Source organism: Mauremys reevesii, linkage group 3, assembly GCF_016161935.1.
Source record: "Mauremys reevesii isolate NIE-2019 linkage group 3, ASM1616193v1, whole genome shotgun sequence".
Taxonomy (NCBI): domain Eukaryota; kingdom Metazoa; phylum Chordata; order Testudines; family Geoemydidae; genus Mauremys; species Mauremys reevesii.
This window is the reverse complement of record NC_052625.1, coordinates 43,361,864-43,381,172: the sequence shown is the minus strand read 5'-3', so window position 1 is coordinate 43,381,172 and position 19,309 is coordinate 43,361,864. Positions and strand designations below refer to the sequence as shown.

At 45.9% G+C, this 19,309-nt stretch overlaps 1 protein-coding gene and 1 long non-coding RNA gene across 5 annotated transcripts in view; one reads left to right on the top strand and one right to left on the bottom strand.

Annotated features, from left to right (window-relative positions):
- Nucleotides 1-1,284: 1,284 nt before the first annotated feature.
- HHAT (hedgehog acyltransferase) overlaps nucleotides 1,285-19,309 on the bottom strand; it is a 365,126-nt gene continuing 347,101 nt past the window's right edge. For all 4 annotated transcript variants that reach the window (XM_039528544.1, XM_039528543.1, XM_039528546.1 and 1 more), the window contains one exon: nucleotides 1,285-2,663. In XM_039528544.1, coding sequence (XP_039384478.1) covers nucleotides 2,572-2,663 — 92 coding nt within the window. In that variant the 3' untranslated portion in view covers nucleotides 1,285-2,571. The remainder of the gene's footprint in view (nucleotides 2,664-19,309) is intronic.
- LOC120400152 lies at nucleotides 7,712-12,213 on the top strand. Its single transcript, XR_005595569.1, has 2 exons — nucleotides 7,712-7,944; nucleotides 11,760-12,213. It is a non-coding gene; the product is annotated as an uncharacterized LOC120400152 (long non-coding RNA).

Below are 19,309 nucleotides of genomic sequence, written 5' to 3'. Positions count from 1 at the left end.
TCTCCATATTGCTCTGTGCTTTGCATGATCAGGTTACTGCTTACTAACTAATGTGTTTACCTTGGTCTGTGGCTCCAAACCTCTGTGTAGCTTCCGCTCCTCTAGGAGTTTCATGAATAAATTGCTTGTAAAATGGCAACCTGATGCTGCCACTTGTGATGCACTTGGACTCCTCAGTCCTGCTCACAGTGGCACATGGGTATGGGTGAAGGGATGCACTCGGGACCTCTACAGGCCAAGCAAGGACAATCTGTCTCGGTGCCAAACCCCTAGAACTTCTGCTGCAGATGGTCACGGACGTTGCCTAGGGCACAGAGTCTGGAATCCTATTGATAAATACATGAAGTTGGTCCAAGATTCTGATGCCATGTATGTTGGTGCATGGCATGTGGGAAAGATGGGAACTCTCACATATTTTAACTAGTGACTTTCCTTAAATCGGCCTGATTATAGGAATTTTTGAAATAGGAAAGGGAGCCCCTGGGAGATTGGTGCTGAAGAAAACCTATTTATTCCTCATACAAGGGAGACATTGTTTAAGAACTCTTCACACTTCCCTGTAAATTACTACCCCACACTATATAATGATGTCCAGCTCAAGAGACAATGACCTCAAGTAGCAAGACTTAGAAGAATTCCTCAAGCATACTAACATGAAAGCAATTATTACAGAGGGAAGACAAAGTCATCTCACTATCTAAGGACATATAATGACAATAGGATAGGCATAAGTGACAGTTTCATGAGGAGTTTTGATATAAAGTAACCCAAACCTCTGCCAATATGTTGAACTGAAATAATACCTCAAAGGTTAGGAAAAGTTTGGTTGGAGACTCCTTGATCTTCCTTGAGAAAAGCCTAACACGGTGTAAGCGTGTCCACAATCTATTCAAATGATCCCTCTAGCTAGCATACATCAAATGACATTAGAAGGAAGTGAGATAACTAGTTACTGAAGCATAATTAAAGTTGTATTTCAGATTATTAAACTCTTGGCATTTGCACATTCCATTAAACATGAGGGACAGTAAGAATTTCAGAATGAAAGTATGGTAAATGAGGAACAGATCTAATCCTTCCTGCGGTTAATTTTTTTTTATATAAAATTGGTGTTTCTCCATGGCCTCTGATACAGCATAAACAATTTCCCCCCCTATTATATAGCAAAAAATAATTCTGCAAGTCACATATGTTCATCAACCATCCTTAAAGACTGAGTTTTATTATTAAAACAGAAAAGGATATACAGCAACACTAGACAGTACAAAGCATTAAAACATACAGCACATTGACTGATACTCCTCTGGAATGAGGCATGGGCTAGATGACCTACTAGGTCATATCCATCTCTGAGTGTAAGAGATGTTATTTATGTATACAAGTTACTACACATCCTACATTAGATCAATGGATTCCCAGTCTACATGGCTGGAGAACAGATACATGGTTTTTCATCCTAGTATTAATTACAAAGGGTAAAGCATGGGATTTTTCAAAAGCTTTCAGCAGTGGCTTAAATCTACTCCAATAGTTAGGCCCATGTTAGGGGCTTTTGAAAAATCCCACCTTCAGGGCATTCCTTTTTGGTAGTGGTTGCAGTGATCCTCTGCCCAAATTTTTCCTGTCACGACCCCGCCCCTTACCAGTAATGGAATCTGTCTATGCCTCACCTGTACTGAACAGCCAAGACTTCCTCAGCAGAAAAGCATGGGCTGAAGGTGGAGCTGGGGATGCGGGAGGAGCTGGGGTTAGAGGCAGAGTTGGCCTAGGGGTGGAGCGGAGCTGGGTTCGAGGTAGAGCGGAGCTGCGTCTGGGGCTGGTGTGGAACTGTGGTTGGGGCCGGAGCTGGGCCGGGGGGCAGAGCGGGGCTGGGGGGGCACTCCCTCCCTGCCCTCCAAGGGGGCTGGCACGAGCCCTGCTGCACACATATCTGAATGCTCCTCTGTGTGCCACACAGTTTGGGGACCACTTAGATAGAGAAATGGCTAAAAAAGCAAAATCTTTTATTCTTTTGTACATGTTTTCAGGCTGTACTTTCAATAGCTGGGTATTATTTTTAGAGATAATGTATGGAAGGCAATTTGGGTAGAATTCTGGTTTTCCAAATTGTGCAATGGACGAACAGGATGCACTCTTTTGTTTGCAGTGTATTTACATTTAATCCAGACCAGAAAAAAATAGGAAAAAGACAAAAAATTCTCTCTTCCTGACAGACATGGGTCCAAGAATGTGAAGTACATATACTAAAATACTCAACAAGTACATACAATTTCAAATACTTCTGATATAAAACTAGTGTCTAAGATGACAAAAAATACTTTAAGAAATCAGTGTTTACAGTTCAAGTGATTTGTCCATAAACAATTATAAATTAAAGTGGCTTCCAGTGTTTTAAATAGTTTGGCAAAGTATATTTGCTATGGCATATTTTCCTGCAGAGAGAATGGTATGTACATCCACAGCAGAGAAATCAGAATGTCTGTATTCACTGTATGAAAGGTTTTACAAAAACCTGTTCCACTCCCTTCTTAACTCACAGCTCATGATGGCATACCTTTGTATAACTGTGTGCTAATCTACATGGTGTGTGCGATCCCATTCAATTCCAACATGAGAGTAGCAGTACAGGAATCCAAGAACAGACAGGGTTGCCCAGGGCCAGCCTGTGAACAGAAAGAAAGATAATACTAGTCAGAGTAATTAATCTAGTTAATGAATACAGCAAGTGGATGGAAATATATTGAGACACATGTGTCTGGGGTAGAATGTTTGATGGGTTTACAGGGATATTTTTGTTGAACATTTAATATGGGAGGTAGAGCCAAGCCACAGAATTTGAAACCAGATCTGACATTTTCCAAATTTCAGAGGTAGTTAAGTTTGGCTTGGTTTGTTATAGATCCAGGCTCTCCCAAACCTCAAAGGCAATGGGTATAGGGTTTTGGGTTGGTTTCATCTCTATTTAATATTCAAAAAACAATGTGCCAAATTAAGTAGGTATGTTATTTTCTGTGGGTGGCATTCACCCACTAAACTGAACCCTAGTAGAAAATTTAAATTCTAAGTTAATGATGGCACATCCTAAGCACAAAAGAGTACAAAGCCACAACATGACAACAAAGTAGTAACATAAGGATACAGGACAAACTGTGCTGCTCACCAGCAGAAGTCTGGGCATTTACAATTAAATCTTAGAATTCTCAGATATTTCCACATTGTCAGTGTCACACACAACTGCAGGAAATCTACAGTGAAATACTTCCTTTTATTTTTTTGGTTCACAGATGTCAGACACCTACCTCCTATATTTTCAAAGAATTTCAAGTGGGAGGTGGGCTAGTTGTACTTCTATTTACCATTCTCTTTAATGATAGTCATGACTCTCGGGGAGACTGTGAGTAGAGCTGTGAAAAGTATTTGCACTGAGCCTTGAATTCTTTCAGAATGAACCTTGGGTTTGAGGCTTGACATGTTCCCGAACCCATGTCTTTTACAACAACACAGCTATCTTGTTTTAGCTGTCTTGCAGAATTCTAGAAAGAACAAAGTAAGTAGTAGTTTTACCTTGAGTTGGTCAAAGCAAACCCTGGGAAGCTGGTGGAGGTGTCTAAGGTTTACCTTGACCAACTCATACAACATGGTATCTATCTTGTAAGACACACTTTTATTTCTAGTGAAGACACAGCCAAATACAGGCTGTGAGTTTTCACGTAGGTACACCCTGCAAATCCCACTCAGCCAACCTCCTTTCCCCACAACATTGGGAACTTTCTCTCCATCTCTCCATGGTCTTTATATGTAAATCATTATGTGTTCTCCTTGAAGAGTTGAACTCATTTAACTCCCACCTGCAAACAAATCTGTCAGGACTGGATCACTTTCACCCTGAAAAGTGAAACTGCAGGCTTCATACCATCCTAACACTGATGTCCTTGTTTCTCGGTAAAATATAAAACAGAATATAATACTTGAAACTTATATAGTACTTTCCATCTTCCAGACACTTTACCAATATTAACTGACAGATCTTCACAGCACTCCTGGGGAAAGTGAGGCTCTATTTTTACTGCAAAAAGGTATGTTCTTTTACACTGACATAACAAACTCCCTATAAAATCCTATTGGAAACAAGATATTGTAGTTTCTACCACACTGCAGCTAGTCAACCCCTACCTGGGGTTCACATTGACTAGCTACACTGAGGTAATCCCCACCTCTTTTTTTGCAATGAACACAAAACCTGAGGCAGAAGGATTAAATAGCCACACAGGGCAAGATTTTTAAAGGTATTTAGGTGTTTCAAGATGCTGACAGGGGTGCCAAATAGGATTTTCAAAAGCACCTATCTGTATCTTTAGGAACTTAAATACCTTTACAAATCTGGCCCAGGGAGATTGAGAGCTTACTGAGCCCTACTCATATTCACCGCACAGTACACCACACCCTAAATCGGGGTGGCTCCGGAGCCACATGCGGCTCTTCAGAAGTTAATATGTGACTCTTTGTATAGGCACTGACTACAGGGCTGGAGTTACAGGCGCCAACTTTCCAAGGTGCAAGGGGGTGCTCACTGCTCAACCTCTGGCTCTGCCACAGGCCCTGTCCCCACTCCTCCCCCCAGAGCCTCCTGCATGCCAGGAAACAGCTGATCCGGATGTGCAGGAGGGAGAGGAAGGCGCTGATTGGTGGGGCTGCCGGTGGGTAGGAGGCACTGGGAGCGGGAGGGGAGCTGATGGGGGGCTGCTGATGTATTACTGTGGCTCTTTGGCAATGTACATTGGTAAATTCTGGCTCCTTCTCAGGCTCAGGTTAAATTATTAAGGCTTTGTCTACAGAATGATCACAGTGAAAGGCAAAATAGACTTATATGTAGTGAAAACATCTTATAGAGAACATTAATTATAGTAAAAAGAACGAGGAGTACTTGTGGCACCTTAGAGACTAACAAATTTATTTGGGAAGTGGGTTTTAGCCCACGATAGCTTATGCCCAAATAAATTTGTTAGTCTCTAAGGTGCCACAAGTACTCCTGTTCTTTTTGCTGATACAGACTAACACGGCTACCTCTCTGAAATTAATTATAGTGAAATTCCACCTGCAGTCAAGTGGAGTGAGTCTTGAATTGTTTCACTTTATTTCAGTAGACTTTCACTTAGGGTTGCCAACTTTCTACTCGCACAAAACTGAACACCCTTGCCCCACCTCTCCTCTGAGGCCATACCCATGCCCCCCTCCCGCTCACTCCATCTCCCCTTCCTTTGTTGCTTGCTCTCCCCACCCTCACTCACTCGCTCATTTTCACTGGGCTGGCGCAGAGGGTTGGGGTGAGGGCTCTGAGGTGGGGCCAGGGATGAGAGGTTTGGGTTGCAGGAGGGGGCTCCGGGCTGGGGGATGGAACCGAGGGGTTCAGAGTATGGGAGGGGGCTCTGGGCAGGGGGTTGGGGTGTGGGAGAGGGTATGGGCTCTGCGCTGGGGGTGCGGGTTCTGGGGTGGGGCCAGAAATGAGGGATTCAGGGTGTGGGAGTGGGCTCCGGTCTGGTGCAGGGGGGTTGGAGTGAGGTGGGGGAGGCTCCAGCTGAGGGTGTGGGCTCTGGGGTGAGTGTGGGGGGTTTGGGGTGCAGAAGTGTGCTCTGGGCTGGGATTGAGGGGATCAGGGCTGAGGCAGGGGTGCAGGGAGGGTGAGGGTTCTGGCTGGGGGTGTGGTCTCTGGGGTGGGGCCAGGGATGAGGGGTTTGGGGTGTGGGAGGGGGCTCTGGGCACTCCAGCTGGGGTCACAGGCTCTGGGGTGGGGCCAGGGATGAGGAGTTTGGGGGGGGCTCAGGGCAGGGGGTTGGAGCTCAGGATTGGGTTGCCTTGGGTGGCTCCCAGTCGGCAACACAGCAGGTCTAAGGCAGGCTCTCTGCCTGTCCTGGCTCCTCCCTGCACCACGGAAGCAGACAGTAGGTCCGGCTCCTATGTGGGGGGACCAGGAGGCTCCGCGTGCTGCTCTCGCCTGCAGGCATCGCCCCCGAGCTCCTATTGGCTGGAAGCTACAGCCAATGGGGGTACAGAGCTGGTGCTTGGGGTGGGGGCAGCGCGTGGAGCCCCGTGTCCCTCCCCCCCCGCCTAGGAGCCGGACCTACTGGCCAGTTCCAGGACGCAGCGTGGTGCCAGGACAGGTAGGGACTAGCCTGCCTTAGCCCTGCAGCATGACTGACCAGACTTTTAATGGCCCAGTTAGTGGTGCTGACCAGATACGCCAGGTCCCTCTTTGACTGGGCGTTCTGGTCAAAAACTGGACACCTGGCAACCGTACTTTCACTCCACTATAACTAGTCCCATGGCTACCCTCTCAGAATGTTGCCATTTTTACCTACCAAAAATAGGTATTAAGGACTGCATTACAAGGCATCATCCTGTCCTGCTCCACTTTTGCTCTAACTCAGCTGAAAAAGGGGGGTGGGGGCGGCAAGGGAAAAGAAAATGCAACTACCATGGAGGAGGAAAGGGTAAAGAAGAATTTCTGGCTCACAGTGATGGAGGAGATGAGGGTGGAGAGAAGAGGAATGAGTCTTGCTTCAGCTGCTCACTGCTGAGAGTGAAGATATGGCCTTCCCAACTGTATGCGCACACACCCTGCCAACCCCCACCCCCACACCTCTAGTGCTCCCTGCAAATGTAGGAGCCATCATCCATCTGGTGAAGTGGAGGGGATCTCTTGTCCTGTGGGCTCTCCCTTGTTACAATACAACTTAGCCTATAGTGGAAGTTGTTACTGGGGAAAAGCCCTTTATGATGAGATGTTTCCACTATAGATATATAATACAGAAACAAAAGAAGCCACATTCTGCTTCCATTTACATCCATATAAATCCAGAGTAATTGCATTCCAGTCCCTGTAGTCACTCTGAATTTACCTGGGTGTGTCTAAAGAGAATTTTGTAGGTATACAATTTAAAGGTGAGTAGCCTGGAACAAGCAAAAGGCCTTTTGAGCAGTGTCTTTATTTCAACAGCTGCATCTACAATTTTAGTGAATACAAAATAAACACCTTCAAAAACAAAAATAAATCCACCCCATAATAACTCAACAGATTTTAAACCTTAGGAAACAGAAACAAAGGGACACAGGATGTGATTTCCACCTTTCAAAGTTGCTGGTAAAACCCAAGAAAAATTACCTTCGCTTCAGCACTAACCAATACAAAAATAAGTAGAGCATGCATCCTTGGCTCTATTGTGGTCCCATACATCTCAAGAAGGCACTTTGTAATGTTAAGAGTTCTGTTTAGATTTGTAACTAAAGTAAAAATCCAACAGGTGGGGAAAAAACGGTTACCTACCTTTCGTAACTGTTCTTTGAGATGTGTTGCTCATTTCCATTCCATGCTAAGTGTGTGTGTGCTGCGTGCCCCGTTACCAGAGATTTTCCCCCAGTGGTATCCACAGGGCCAGGTCCAGCGTCCCCTGGAGGCCCGCACTCATGCACTGGTAGAAGGGGCACCGCTGGCTCTGTGCCCTTCCAATTCCTTCTTGCTGTCAACTCCAACGGCAGGGTAGGAGGGTGGGTCATGGAACGGACATGAGCAACACATATCGAAGAACACTAGTTACGAAAGGTAGGGAACCGTTTTTTTCTTCTTCAAGTGCTTGCTCCTGTCAATTCTATGCTAGGTGACTCATAAGCAGTATCACCGGAGGTGGGCTTGGAGTTCCGGGGTGTAACTGTAACACCAACTGTAACACAGCTTTCCTGAAACTGGCATCATCTGTGGCCTGTTGGGTGATGGCACAGTGGGACATGAATGTGTGGACTGATGACCATGTAGTGACCCTGCAGATATCCTGTTGTTGGATTAAAGTAATAATACATTTATGTTAAGGGAAAGTGTGAGAAAGAATGGCCCAGAACAGGCCCCGGATTTGGCCTGACCATTAGAAAGGAATAAGCCTGTCAGTTTACAAGGTCTGTGTTAACTGTAGAAAACACATCCCAAGACAAAAAGTCTGTTCTAAAGTGATAAGATTACCATTAAGGACAGGTGCTGTTACAACTGTTTTCCTGAACTCAGGAATAAGATCTGTTAACCCCCACTCTTGCATTTTTATCTTGCTTATTTTCTTTTTATATGTAACAAGTGGTATGAATAGGTTTATTGGAGTCTGTCATGCCCCAATGATTTCAGAATGATTATGTTAAAGAATGAATAGCTAATAAAATGTAGAAGTGATAAAAAAAATGTTAAGTGAAATAGAATGTGATTGCAGTTGTATGTTTGGATGGGTAATAAAAGGTTGAGGCACCAGCCTTAGAATCATAATAAACGACAGCACATCTGGAGGAAGAAAAACAACTACCCTCCGACAGGACTGTTTGGCTGAAGAATGTGCTGGGCGAGATAATCTGATAACCCTGAGGGCACACCAGAATCTACCCCCAACCGTCCCAAGTCAGGGGGACCGGAGAACCGAAGAGCAAGATAACAACAAACTGTCATTGCTGTGCCATCTGCGTGATTGATTATCACTTCAAACATGAGCACAGCATGACGAGGCAAACCCCAAAGACTTGTATGAGGATGGATCCCAATATAGACAGACCCTAAAGGCTGAGGACTTTGGGTCTGGTTCTGCAACCAACTTCTAGACGCATCAGATGTGCATATGACAAGGCCTGGCTCCCTCCTTGTGTCCTGGCCATCTGGACAGTGACTTGGCACGAGCAACTCCTAGGCTGGTAATTATAATAACAACCTTGCAGAACTTGTGTGTGTGAGAGTGAATAGAATGTTATAGCTATAACTGATTGCTTACTCTGATTCTTTCTGTATTCACAATCAACATGGCGTGTTGCCTTATCGCCTGAATAAGATCCTGCTGGTTTCCATTTTCTAAGTATAACACTGTATTGGTATTTGCTCCAGGAAAGCTGCTGAAGATGCTTGCACTCTTGTAAAGTGGGCCTTCATGATAATTGGGAAGTGGGTCCCCCGTCCGTTCATAGCAGGCCTGGATACAGGCAGTGATCCAGGATGAGATCCTCTGGGCTGACACTGGGAGATCTTTCATCCTGTCTGCAACCGCAACAAAAAGCCCAATTTGCAGAAGGGTCTTGTTCTGTTGATATAAAAGGCTAAGGCCCTTCTAATGTCCAGCGAATGCAGACACCGTTCTTATTGTGTCTTGTGTGGTTTTGAGAATAAGACAGGTAGAAAGATGTCTTGGTTGATGTGAAATTGCGACGCTTTGGATAGAAAGGCTGGGTGGGAACATAGTCGGATCTTATCTTTAAAGAAAACAGTTAAAGGGAGGCTCTGAGGTCAAAGCTTGAAGCTCTGAAACCTTTTTGTGGAAGCAGGAAAGAGACTTTCCATGAGAGGAGCAGTAGGGAGCATGATGTCAGAGGCTCGAAAGGTGGCCCCGTGAGCCTGGACAGGACCAGGTTTAAATCCCATGGTAGAATTGGGTCATGAACTTGTGGGTTCAGCCTCTCCAACTCTTTAATTAATCTGCTTGTCATCTTCTGAGTGAAGACTGATTTGCCTTGGATCATGGGGTGGAACACCAAGATGGCCACGAAGTGGATCTTAACAGAAGACAGTGACAAACCTTGGTGCTTCAGGAGGAGCAGACACTCCAGGATGGGCTGCAAAGACGTCTGTGTTGGAGGAAGGCCCCGCTCGGCTGCCCAATCAGTGAAGCATTTCCACTTAGCCAGGTAGGTTGCCCTGGTAGAAACCTTCCTGATACCTATCAAAACTTGCTGACCCTGCTCTGAGCACACTCACTCTTCAGGATTTAGCCATGCAGCAACCACACTGTCAAGTGTAGGCCTGTGAGGTTCGGATGGAGGAGTCACCCATGATCCTGCAAATCCAGTCCGAGAGGAAGTGTCCACAGGGTTGCGATTGTGAGGTCTACTAGGAGCATGCTGAACCAATGCTGATGAGGCCAGGCTGGAGCAATCAGGATGACCTTCGCCTAGTTCCCTTTTATCTTCAGGAGCACCTTGTGAACCAGGGAGATTGGACGGAAAGTGTACAGCAGGCCATCCGACCACAACTGCAGAAAGGCATCGGAGAGGGTACCTTTGCCCGAGCCTCAAGCAAAAGCAGTGACACTTCTTTGCAGTGGCAAACAAATCCAACTGGGGAGTACCCCACCTCTGGAAGATGATGTTGATGACCTCTGGGTGGAGAGACCACTCATGGCGAGAGGAGAAGGACCTGCTAAGGCAATCCGCCAACACATTCCATTCCCCAGCGAGATGTGATGCCTCTAGGTGAATGTAATGCTTCACTCAGAAGTTCTACAGCCCGAGTGCTTCCTGGCAGAGGACCTTGGAGTGAGCTCCTCCCTGTTTGTTGACATATAACATTGACACTGTGTTGTCCATCAGTACTTGCACATTTTTGCCTGAGAGATGGGGCAGGAACACTTCCCAGAGCCACGCGTATTGCCCTGAGTTTCTTCACATTATATTTAAGGACAATTCGTCCTGTGAACAGAGGCCTTGGGTCCTAAGTTTGCTGAAATGGGCTCCCCACCCCACATCCAATACATCAGACACTAATGTTATCGAGGGCTGCAGGGGCTCAAAAGGTACTCCGGACAGAACCAAGGTTGGGCCTAAGCACGACTTCAGGGAAGCCCAGACTGACATTGGAATGGTGAGGATCAAGTCCAGATGGTGCCGGCTTGGGGAACGGACAGATGCAAGCCACATCTGAAGCTGTCGTGCATATTGTACCATGTAAGTACATGCCACCATGTGACCTAGTAGATGTAGGCACACCCGAGCAGTCGTCAATAGGCCAGACGATACTTGGGTGATTAAGTCTGTCGTGGCTCTGTATCTGCCTCCAGCAGGAAAACCCTGACCTGAGGGGGGTCGAGCACAGCTCCTGTAAATTCTATTCTCTGGGCTGGGACCAACATTGACTTTTGCTAGTTTATTAGGAGGCCCAGCATCCTGCTAGTGGCCCGTACCACAGAGGTGCTGTGCTCAAAGGCCTTGAGCAGCCTTTTATCAGCCAATCATCTAGTAGAGATAAATCTGTACTCATCAATGTCTGAGGTAGGCTGCGACCACCACCGTGCACTTTGTGAAAACTCACAGGGCCACCAAAAGACCAAACGGGAGCGCTGTGAATTGGTAGCGTTCGTGGCCCACCATGAACCTGAAGAACTTCCTGCATCCCCGAAACATGGAAATATGCAAGTACGCATCCTTCAAGTTGAGGGAGGTGTACCAGTCTCCAAAGAAGGAATGACAGAGGCCAGGGAGACCATTAGGAACCTCAGTTTCTTGAGATACTTGCTGAGGCAACATAGGTGGCTGCAGGCCCCCTTTTGTCTTGGGGAATAAAAAAATAGCGGGAGTAAAAACCTACCCGTCTCATCTCGGAAGGGCTTATTTCCGTAGCAGGATTTGCACCTCCTGGACGAGAAGTTTCTCATGGGAAGGGTCCCTGAAAAGAGATGTGGAAGGGGTGTGTGCTGGAGGGATGGAGACAAACTGCAGGGTGTACCCCTCTGCTATGATACTGAGTACCCAGTGGTCCAATGTAATTGACCCCCAAGCAGGGAGGTATGGCAAAAGGCAGTCCAGAAATACAAATGGGGGCTGTTGATCTGGGAGGGAGACTGGTAAGCCAGCCCCAAGCATGCCTTCAAAAGGCCTATCTGCCTCCTCTCGGGAAACAGCTAGTGCCCTGTTGGGCAGAGGTGGAAGGCAGCTGACCCTGATGGTACCTATAACTTTTCCCTTTTTTCTTACAGGGCCTGTTCCTGGATGGTCCTGAGAACCTAGGGGGGCGCTGCAGCCTAAATTGTTTCCCTGAGGCTGGCGGTGTAGAAAGGCCCAAGGATCACAGCATAGCCCTGGAGTCTTTAAGGCTATGCAGACTGGTGTCTGTCTGGTCCAAGAATAATGAGGCTCCCTCAAATGGGAGATCCTGGGCCAGCTGCTGAACCTCCTGGGACAGACCTGAAGACTGTCATCACAAACCACGACTCATGGCGACCGCTGATGCCATTGTTCTGGCCGCCAAATCTGCAGCATCGAAAGTCGCCTGGAGAGACGTTGTGGCCATTATCTTTCCTTCCTCCATGATGGCCCTGAATTCCTGCTGCAATTCTTGAGGCAAGGAATCCTTAAATTTGGCCATGGAGTTTTAAACATTAAAATTGTATCTCCCCAGCAGCACCTGCTGGTTTGCAATATGAAGTTGAAGGCTTGTAATGGGATAAACCTTTCAACCAAAAAGGTCCAGGCATTTAGCTTCCTTATTTTTTGGAATGGCACTTGTCCGTCCTTGCCTATCCTGCTCATTAGTGTAGGAAACCACAAAGGACCCCGGGGGAGGGTGTGAGAACATGTATTCAAATCCATTGGCAGGAACATAGTATTTCTTTTCTGTCCTTTTAGATGTTGAAGGCAGAGAGGAAGGGATCTGCCATGGTGCTTTTACGAACTTAACCACCCATTCATGCACCAGCAGAGCCACCTTGGTGGGATCCATGGCAGCCAAAATATCAAAGAGGGCATCCACGGGATTCTTTCAGCTCCTCTGCCTCTAGGCCCAGGCTGATCATGACTCTCTTGAGGAGCTCCTGGTGGGCTCTAGAATAATCTGGAGGTAGGGGGTTAGCAGGACCTGTGAACACCTCATCTGGGGATGATGATGAGGATGCTGCCAGTGGTGGTAGGGCTGAATCCTCTGCCTCTCCTGAGGTAATTTCTGTGGGAGGTACTGCTGGGGTTTCGGTACCATGGTCAGAGTCCGAGCCTGGCTCTGGGACTGGTTGGGGAGGAGCCACACTCCATCTCTCAGAGATCACCACAGACGGAGGGTGAGAGAATGGCCCTGGCATCGCTGAGAACCCCCATGGGTTCCAGCACTGCCACTGCATGGGCCACTGTCCTGGAAGCCACTGGCCCATACATGGTCCGGCACCAACGTCTGTTACATGTGCTGGGTGATGGCGCCTCTTTTGAGGGGGAGCTGAATCCCTCTTGAAGTCTGATGAGGACTCCTCATAAGATGACTACAGCAGAGCCACTGCTGATCCCTCCTGCTGGCTATGCTGGGGAGCCAGGGAGTGGTGCTGAGGGACAACTCCTTTGTACAGGGCCTGGCTACGGGAGGCTAGCGATTGGTGCCGGGGCTCAGATGACCAATGGCAGTGCTCAAGAGAATGGTGCCATGGCTCAGGTGGCTGCTGTCAGGGCTCAGGTGAGCAGCGTCGAGATTTGGGTGGCCGGTGCCGGGACTCATGTGACCAGTGTTGGGGCTCGGATGACTGGTGCCAGTGTATTGGTGACTGGTGCAGGCCCACTGAGGATCATTGTCTTGAGGCCGTAGACTAGCACAGCAACGTAGACCGGTGCTGGGTTGGTGGACCACTGTGAAGGTCCCATAGTGGGCTTCCCTTTCAATACCAGTGCCCTCAGAGGATCTAGGGAGGAGAGTGGTCGGTCCCGGGGTGTGGGAGGCACCTGTAGGGCCATAAGGTTCCTTGTTGCCTGAAAGGCTTCCAGTGTGGAGGGCACTCTCAATTGCACTGGGCCCCGGCTATTCTTTGGCATGTGGGGTGGGTCCCGAGTTGGGCTAGATGCCACCAGTGGAGTCATCGCCACAGCCATATGTCTCTGTGGGGAGGGTGAATGGCCCGACATGGGTTGCATCTCACTCTTGCCCTCCTGCTGTTTCCTTGTCGCTGGAGATGGGGAACGGTGCTAAGGGAGGCACAGTTCAGAGAGGCACTTCATCCTGAAGCCAATGTACTCGGCACTGAGTCTGACCTACTTGGCTCAGAGGCCAGTCTGAGTGTGGCTTCCATCAGCAGAGCTTTCAATCTGATATCCCTGTCCTTTCGGGCGCACGGCCTTAAGCCCCGGACAATTCTGCATTTGTCCCTGATGTGAGCCTTTGCAAAGCCCCTTAGGCAGCTGGAGTGGGGATCGTTCACTGGCATGGACTTACTACAGGTAGCGCACGATTTGAAACCTGGGGATCAGGGCATGCCCCAACCCTGGGACAAGGCCCCTTAAGTGGACTATCTAACACTAACTAACAAACTAACTAACCATATTTACAAAAATACAGTTCGGTAAACCACTAAAGAAGGCTTGCAAACACAAAGAAAGGAAGACTGTTCCAGCAACTGTCACAGGCGGTAAGAAGGAACTGGAAGGGTGCAGGGCCAGTGGTGCCCCTTATACCGGTGCATGAGTGCGGGCCTCCAGGAGATGCTAGAGCCAGCCCTACGGATACCACCAAGGGAAAAATCTCCAGCAACGGTGCATGCAGCGTGCGCACACCTAGCGTGGAATCAACATGAGCAAGCACTCGAAGAAGTATCCACATTAGGGGATGCTGAAGAGTAAAAGATGGTAGTAGATGCTAGTCCTGCAAACATTTATACATGTGCTTGATTTTATGCATGAGCAGTCCCCTTGACATCGGGGGGACTGTTTACCTGCATAAGGCTAAGCACGTGCCTAGATGTTTGCAGAAGTGGAGCCTTAGAATACAACGTGGCTGGTGAAAATCTAAAATCCTTCCCTGAACCAGGCTTTTGGGTCAAATCTTCATGGCGGGACTCAGCAATCCTCCTCCTGGTTCAGAGTGCATCCAAACTAGACATACCTGTACCTTATCTCAGCAGTGGCGCAGCTGTACCGATACAAGAACTAGTGCTGACGGGCCTGAGCTGTTTAGACCACCACAATGAAAACTTGCTTGGAGCAGTTCATAATGCATTGGTAAAACTCTGGAGCTCTGTTCACACTCTCACTTTCAATGAGAAGCTGCATCTTCTTTACACCTCTCTTTTCTAGTACACTCTTTCCTCATTCTTGCTCTTTTCCAATAAGTATCCTCTTCCTAACTACAAGCCCCTCCCTCCCTCTCCTGACCTGAGTTTTGTGACTTTTCTGTAGTCAGCTCTACTCACTCCTTTTCTTTTCCCTCCCTGCCCCTTGTGCCATCTCAGAGTCAAAAAGAAAGATCTGACTGCTACGCAGGGGTCGGGGACTATTTTCTGCATTTGAAAACTAAAGTCGTTGTGTTTCCAGTCATAGGAGATGGATACACGCTCCCCAGTCCCTCAATTGTCTGGCTGATTTAGTGAAATCTCACAAGAGAACATGTTTGTAAGGTTTTAAAAATGGAATCCCAGCTTTAACGATTCTTTATGAAGTGATTTTGCTAAAATCTATATTCCTAATTAGAACCAACAGAAAGGGGGACCATTGAGTCCTCGGATGAAGACGTTTAGCTGCAGATTCTAGTCAGAATTTTACTTTAGCAAATTTGGCCTCTAGCGATTTTACCACTTCTTTACTGGTCTCACTTTAATCAGATGTGGCACCCGATTCTGATCCCACTTACACTGGTATAACTCAATGGAGTTACAGTGGGGAAAATCTGGTAGTGTCCGGCCCATAGTATTTCCACTTTGCTTCCCTACCCATGAATCTCTCTGATTGAATAGAGCATTGGAAAATCCTTCATATGAACTAAATAATGGACCTGATTCACCTCTCCTCTACTCCAGCCCTGTGGCATTGTAACTTCATTGGACCAATTCAGTTATACCAACACAGAGCTGGAGTAAAGCAGGGGTGAATCAGACTCAAGTTTTAAATCTATTTAAAAGCTGCAATTTGTCCCCACAATCTTTTTTACAAGCTTTAACCTGAGAGCACAGTTTGGTAAATTGCCTCGTCTATCTCGAATGATGGAGTCTCCTTTCAGATGTTTAAACATAAAATCTGAGCTAGAATTTAAATGTTAATCAGTTTAAATTGTATACCATATCTACTGCAGTCTAGGATAATTGCTCTAGATTTCTGGTTGGAATTGAGTTACATCATTCAGCACAACATAATCAAAACAATTAAAATTCTTATGTTCTAATTAGAACATGTCCTGCCAATGGCAATTTAGTAAGGTACCAATGAAAAAGAGAGGTTAGCCAAGATAACCACCTGGATGACCATGAGACATAGAGACTGAGAGGGGCAGGGAAGGATTCTTCCGAAGAGTTCAAAACTCGGGCCCATATTTATTTGAACACCTTTAGAGAACCTGCAGTTACAACTTGTACAGTACTGTGCATATTCTATGGATGGCAGGAAATGGGACTGCCAGAATGCAGGACCTTCAGTAACATTCTTTGCACCTACAGAAGGTAGCACCTTTCATCCAATGACCTCAAAGTGCGCTACAAAGGTATTTTTATCCCCCCAATTAACTGATGGGGAAAGCACACTGAAGTCAGTGGAAAGACTTGACTTCAATGGGCAATGGATCAGGCCATAAGGCTCAGATTTTTAAAGATATTTAGGCGTCAACAAACATGTAGACAGGGGTGATCGAATGGATATGTTGTACTTGGACTTTCAGAAAGCCTTTGACAAGATCCCTCGCCAAAGGCTCTTAAGCAAACTAAGCAGTTAGGGATAAGAAGGAAGGTCCTCTCGTGGATCAGTAACTGGTTAAAAGACAGGAAACAAAGGGTAGGAATGAATGGTCAAGTTTCAGAATGGAGAGAAGCAAATAGTGGTGTCCCCCAGGGGTCTGTACTGGGACCTGTGCTGTTCAACATATTCATAAATGATCTAGAAAAAGGGGTAAACAGTGAGGTGGCAAAGTTAGCTGATGATACAAACTTACTCAAGATAGTTAAGTCCAAAGCTGACTTTGAAGAGCTATGAAGAGATCTCACAAAACGGGGTGAGCGGGCAACAAAATGGCAGATGAAATTCAATGTTGATAAATTCAAAGTAATGCATATTGTTAAACATAAACCCAACTATACATACAAAATGGAGCATAAATTAGCTGTTACCACTCAAGAAAGAGCTCTTGGAGTCACTGTGGATAGCTCTCTGAAAACATCCACTCAATGTGCAGTGGCAGTCAAAAAAGCTAAAAGAATGTTAGGTACCATTAGGAAAGGGATAACTAATAACTCTGTACATATCATAACGCCACTACATAAATCCACAGTACGCTCACATCTTTAATACTGTGTGCAGTTCCGGTCACCCCATCTCAAAACAGATTTATTTGAAATGGAAAAGGTACCGAGAAAGGCAACAAAAATGATTAACGATATGGAACAGCTTCCATATGAGGAGAGATTCAAAAGACTGGGACTGTTCAGCTTCAAAAGAGACAACTAAGCGGGGATATGATACAAGTCTATATAATCATGGATGGTGTGAAGAAAATGAATAAGTTACTTGCTTTTTCACATAACACCAGAACCAAGGGTCACCCAATGAAATTAATAAGCAGGAGGTTTAAAACAAACCAAAGTACTTTTTCGCACAACACACAATCAACCTATGGAACTCATTGCCAGAGGATGTTGTGAGGGCTAAAACTATAAGTGGGTTAAAAAAAGAATTAGGTAAATTCATGGAGGATAGGTCCAGCAATGGTTATTGGCCAAGATGGTGAAGGATGCAACCCTAGGCTGTGTGTGTCCCTAGCCTCTGGCTGCCAGATGCTGGGACTGGATAACGGGGGCTGGATCACTTGATAATTGCCCCATTCTGTTCATTCCCTTTGAAACATCGGGCTTTGGACACTGTCAGAAGGCAGGATACTGGACTAGATGGACCATTGGTATGGCCATTCTTATGTTCTGTGTGTACAAAGATAAAATAGGGACCTAGCAGATTTTCAAAAGCATGTAGGCATCCAGATTTTTAAAGGTATTTAGGTGTTGCTACAGTCAGTGCTGCAATGCCTAACTGATTTAGGAGCAGAAATATAATTTTCAAAAGGCACCTAGGAGACAAAATCCCACTGACAATTGATGGGATTTAGAGTCCTAAGTGCCTAAATCTCTTTTGAAAATGAGATTTAGTCTTCCAAATTAGGTAAGCTTTGCAATGCTGAGCACAACAAATCTGGGACCTAATTCCTAAAATCTATGGGAGTTAGTAACTTAAGAGTTTTTAAAAATCCCACTAGTCTCTTCAAATCAGTGGCAGAGCCAGGAATAGCATGCAGATATTCCAAACTTCCACTCCTCTTCTCTAACCACTTCAAATGCTTCCTTCCTTCCTTTCAATTAAAATGTATTACAAATCCAGCAATAAATGAGCACTTGGGTTCTTCTGAGTTCCCAGTGAAGGACAGATTTACGTGAAGGAAAAAAAAAAGGCTTGACAGTCAAGCTGGAATGATGTCATCTCTGGATTAATTTTACACTGATGACCTATGTGTCATCATGTAACTTCTGTAATCAAATAAAAGGAAGTATGAGCCACTCTTTTACAAGAGTCATTTCAAGGGTGCCTTTGCCTTGCCTAAAACACTTGTTGCAAACCCAGGCTGCCAAAACATAATGATGTACTTGATCTAAATTCTAAAAGGACTGACTTTGTCCTCTTACTTTAGCATTGCAAGTCATATTCCCTGAACTCTTTTTTTCTCTTTCATCCTGACCTCACCTCCAAAGATATTTCAAAAGACTCTTATTTCTGCCCATCATTCTTTTGCCCCCTAAAAGCTACATAAGGTGTTGGTCTGAGAAAAACAGAAAATCTTCTGATACAAAATGTCATTCTCTGTATAACCTTTTCCAGTTATCCATTCAGAAGCACACACACATTGTATATCTGCATCTATGTATAAAATGACATACAAAAAACTACCTTATTAAGGCTGCAAAGTCAACCACTGAATAGTTAAGAAATGGCAGAGATAAGGTTGCCCATGCAACCTTAGTTCACCCTGCTTTTACCTATGTGTTACAATAGCCTTTAGTCATTTGATTTTTGACTGGAGGTCTCCATTTTGATGGCTGCACCATATTTTCATCATCTTTGCACAACAAAATAGAAAAGATGAGTACTACATTAATTTATACTGTCTGCAACTGAAGGACCTAATCCTGCAACCTTTACCTGCACGACTCATCTTGCTGAAGTCAACTGGACTGCTCGTTAGTAAGGAATACTTGCCTGATAAAGGCTTGCAGAATCAAGAGAAAGTTCTGTACTAAGGCGGGTATATACTGTGCATAAAGTCAGAAACAAACTTCTCAGTAAAGTGATAAAAATATGATACATTTTGTGCAGCAATTCTAGGGCGGTTCATCAGCCTGTTGTATGTACTTGGAATGCGTAGCACCCACCCCCTTTCAATGGCCTCCCCAGTTAGAAATCAATTACGCAAGAGAAATGGCTCTGTTATGCAGTGCTAATCTGACGTCCAATGAGCTTATTGGTTTCAAACTCCATCATGTGTGTTGATTATGCGTTATGCACTAGAGACCTCTAGAATTACTAACCAGGGACCTGT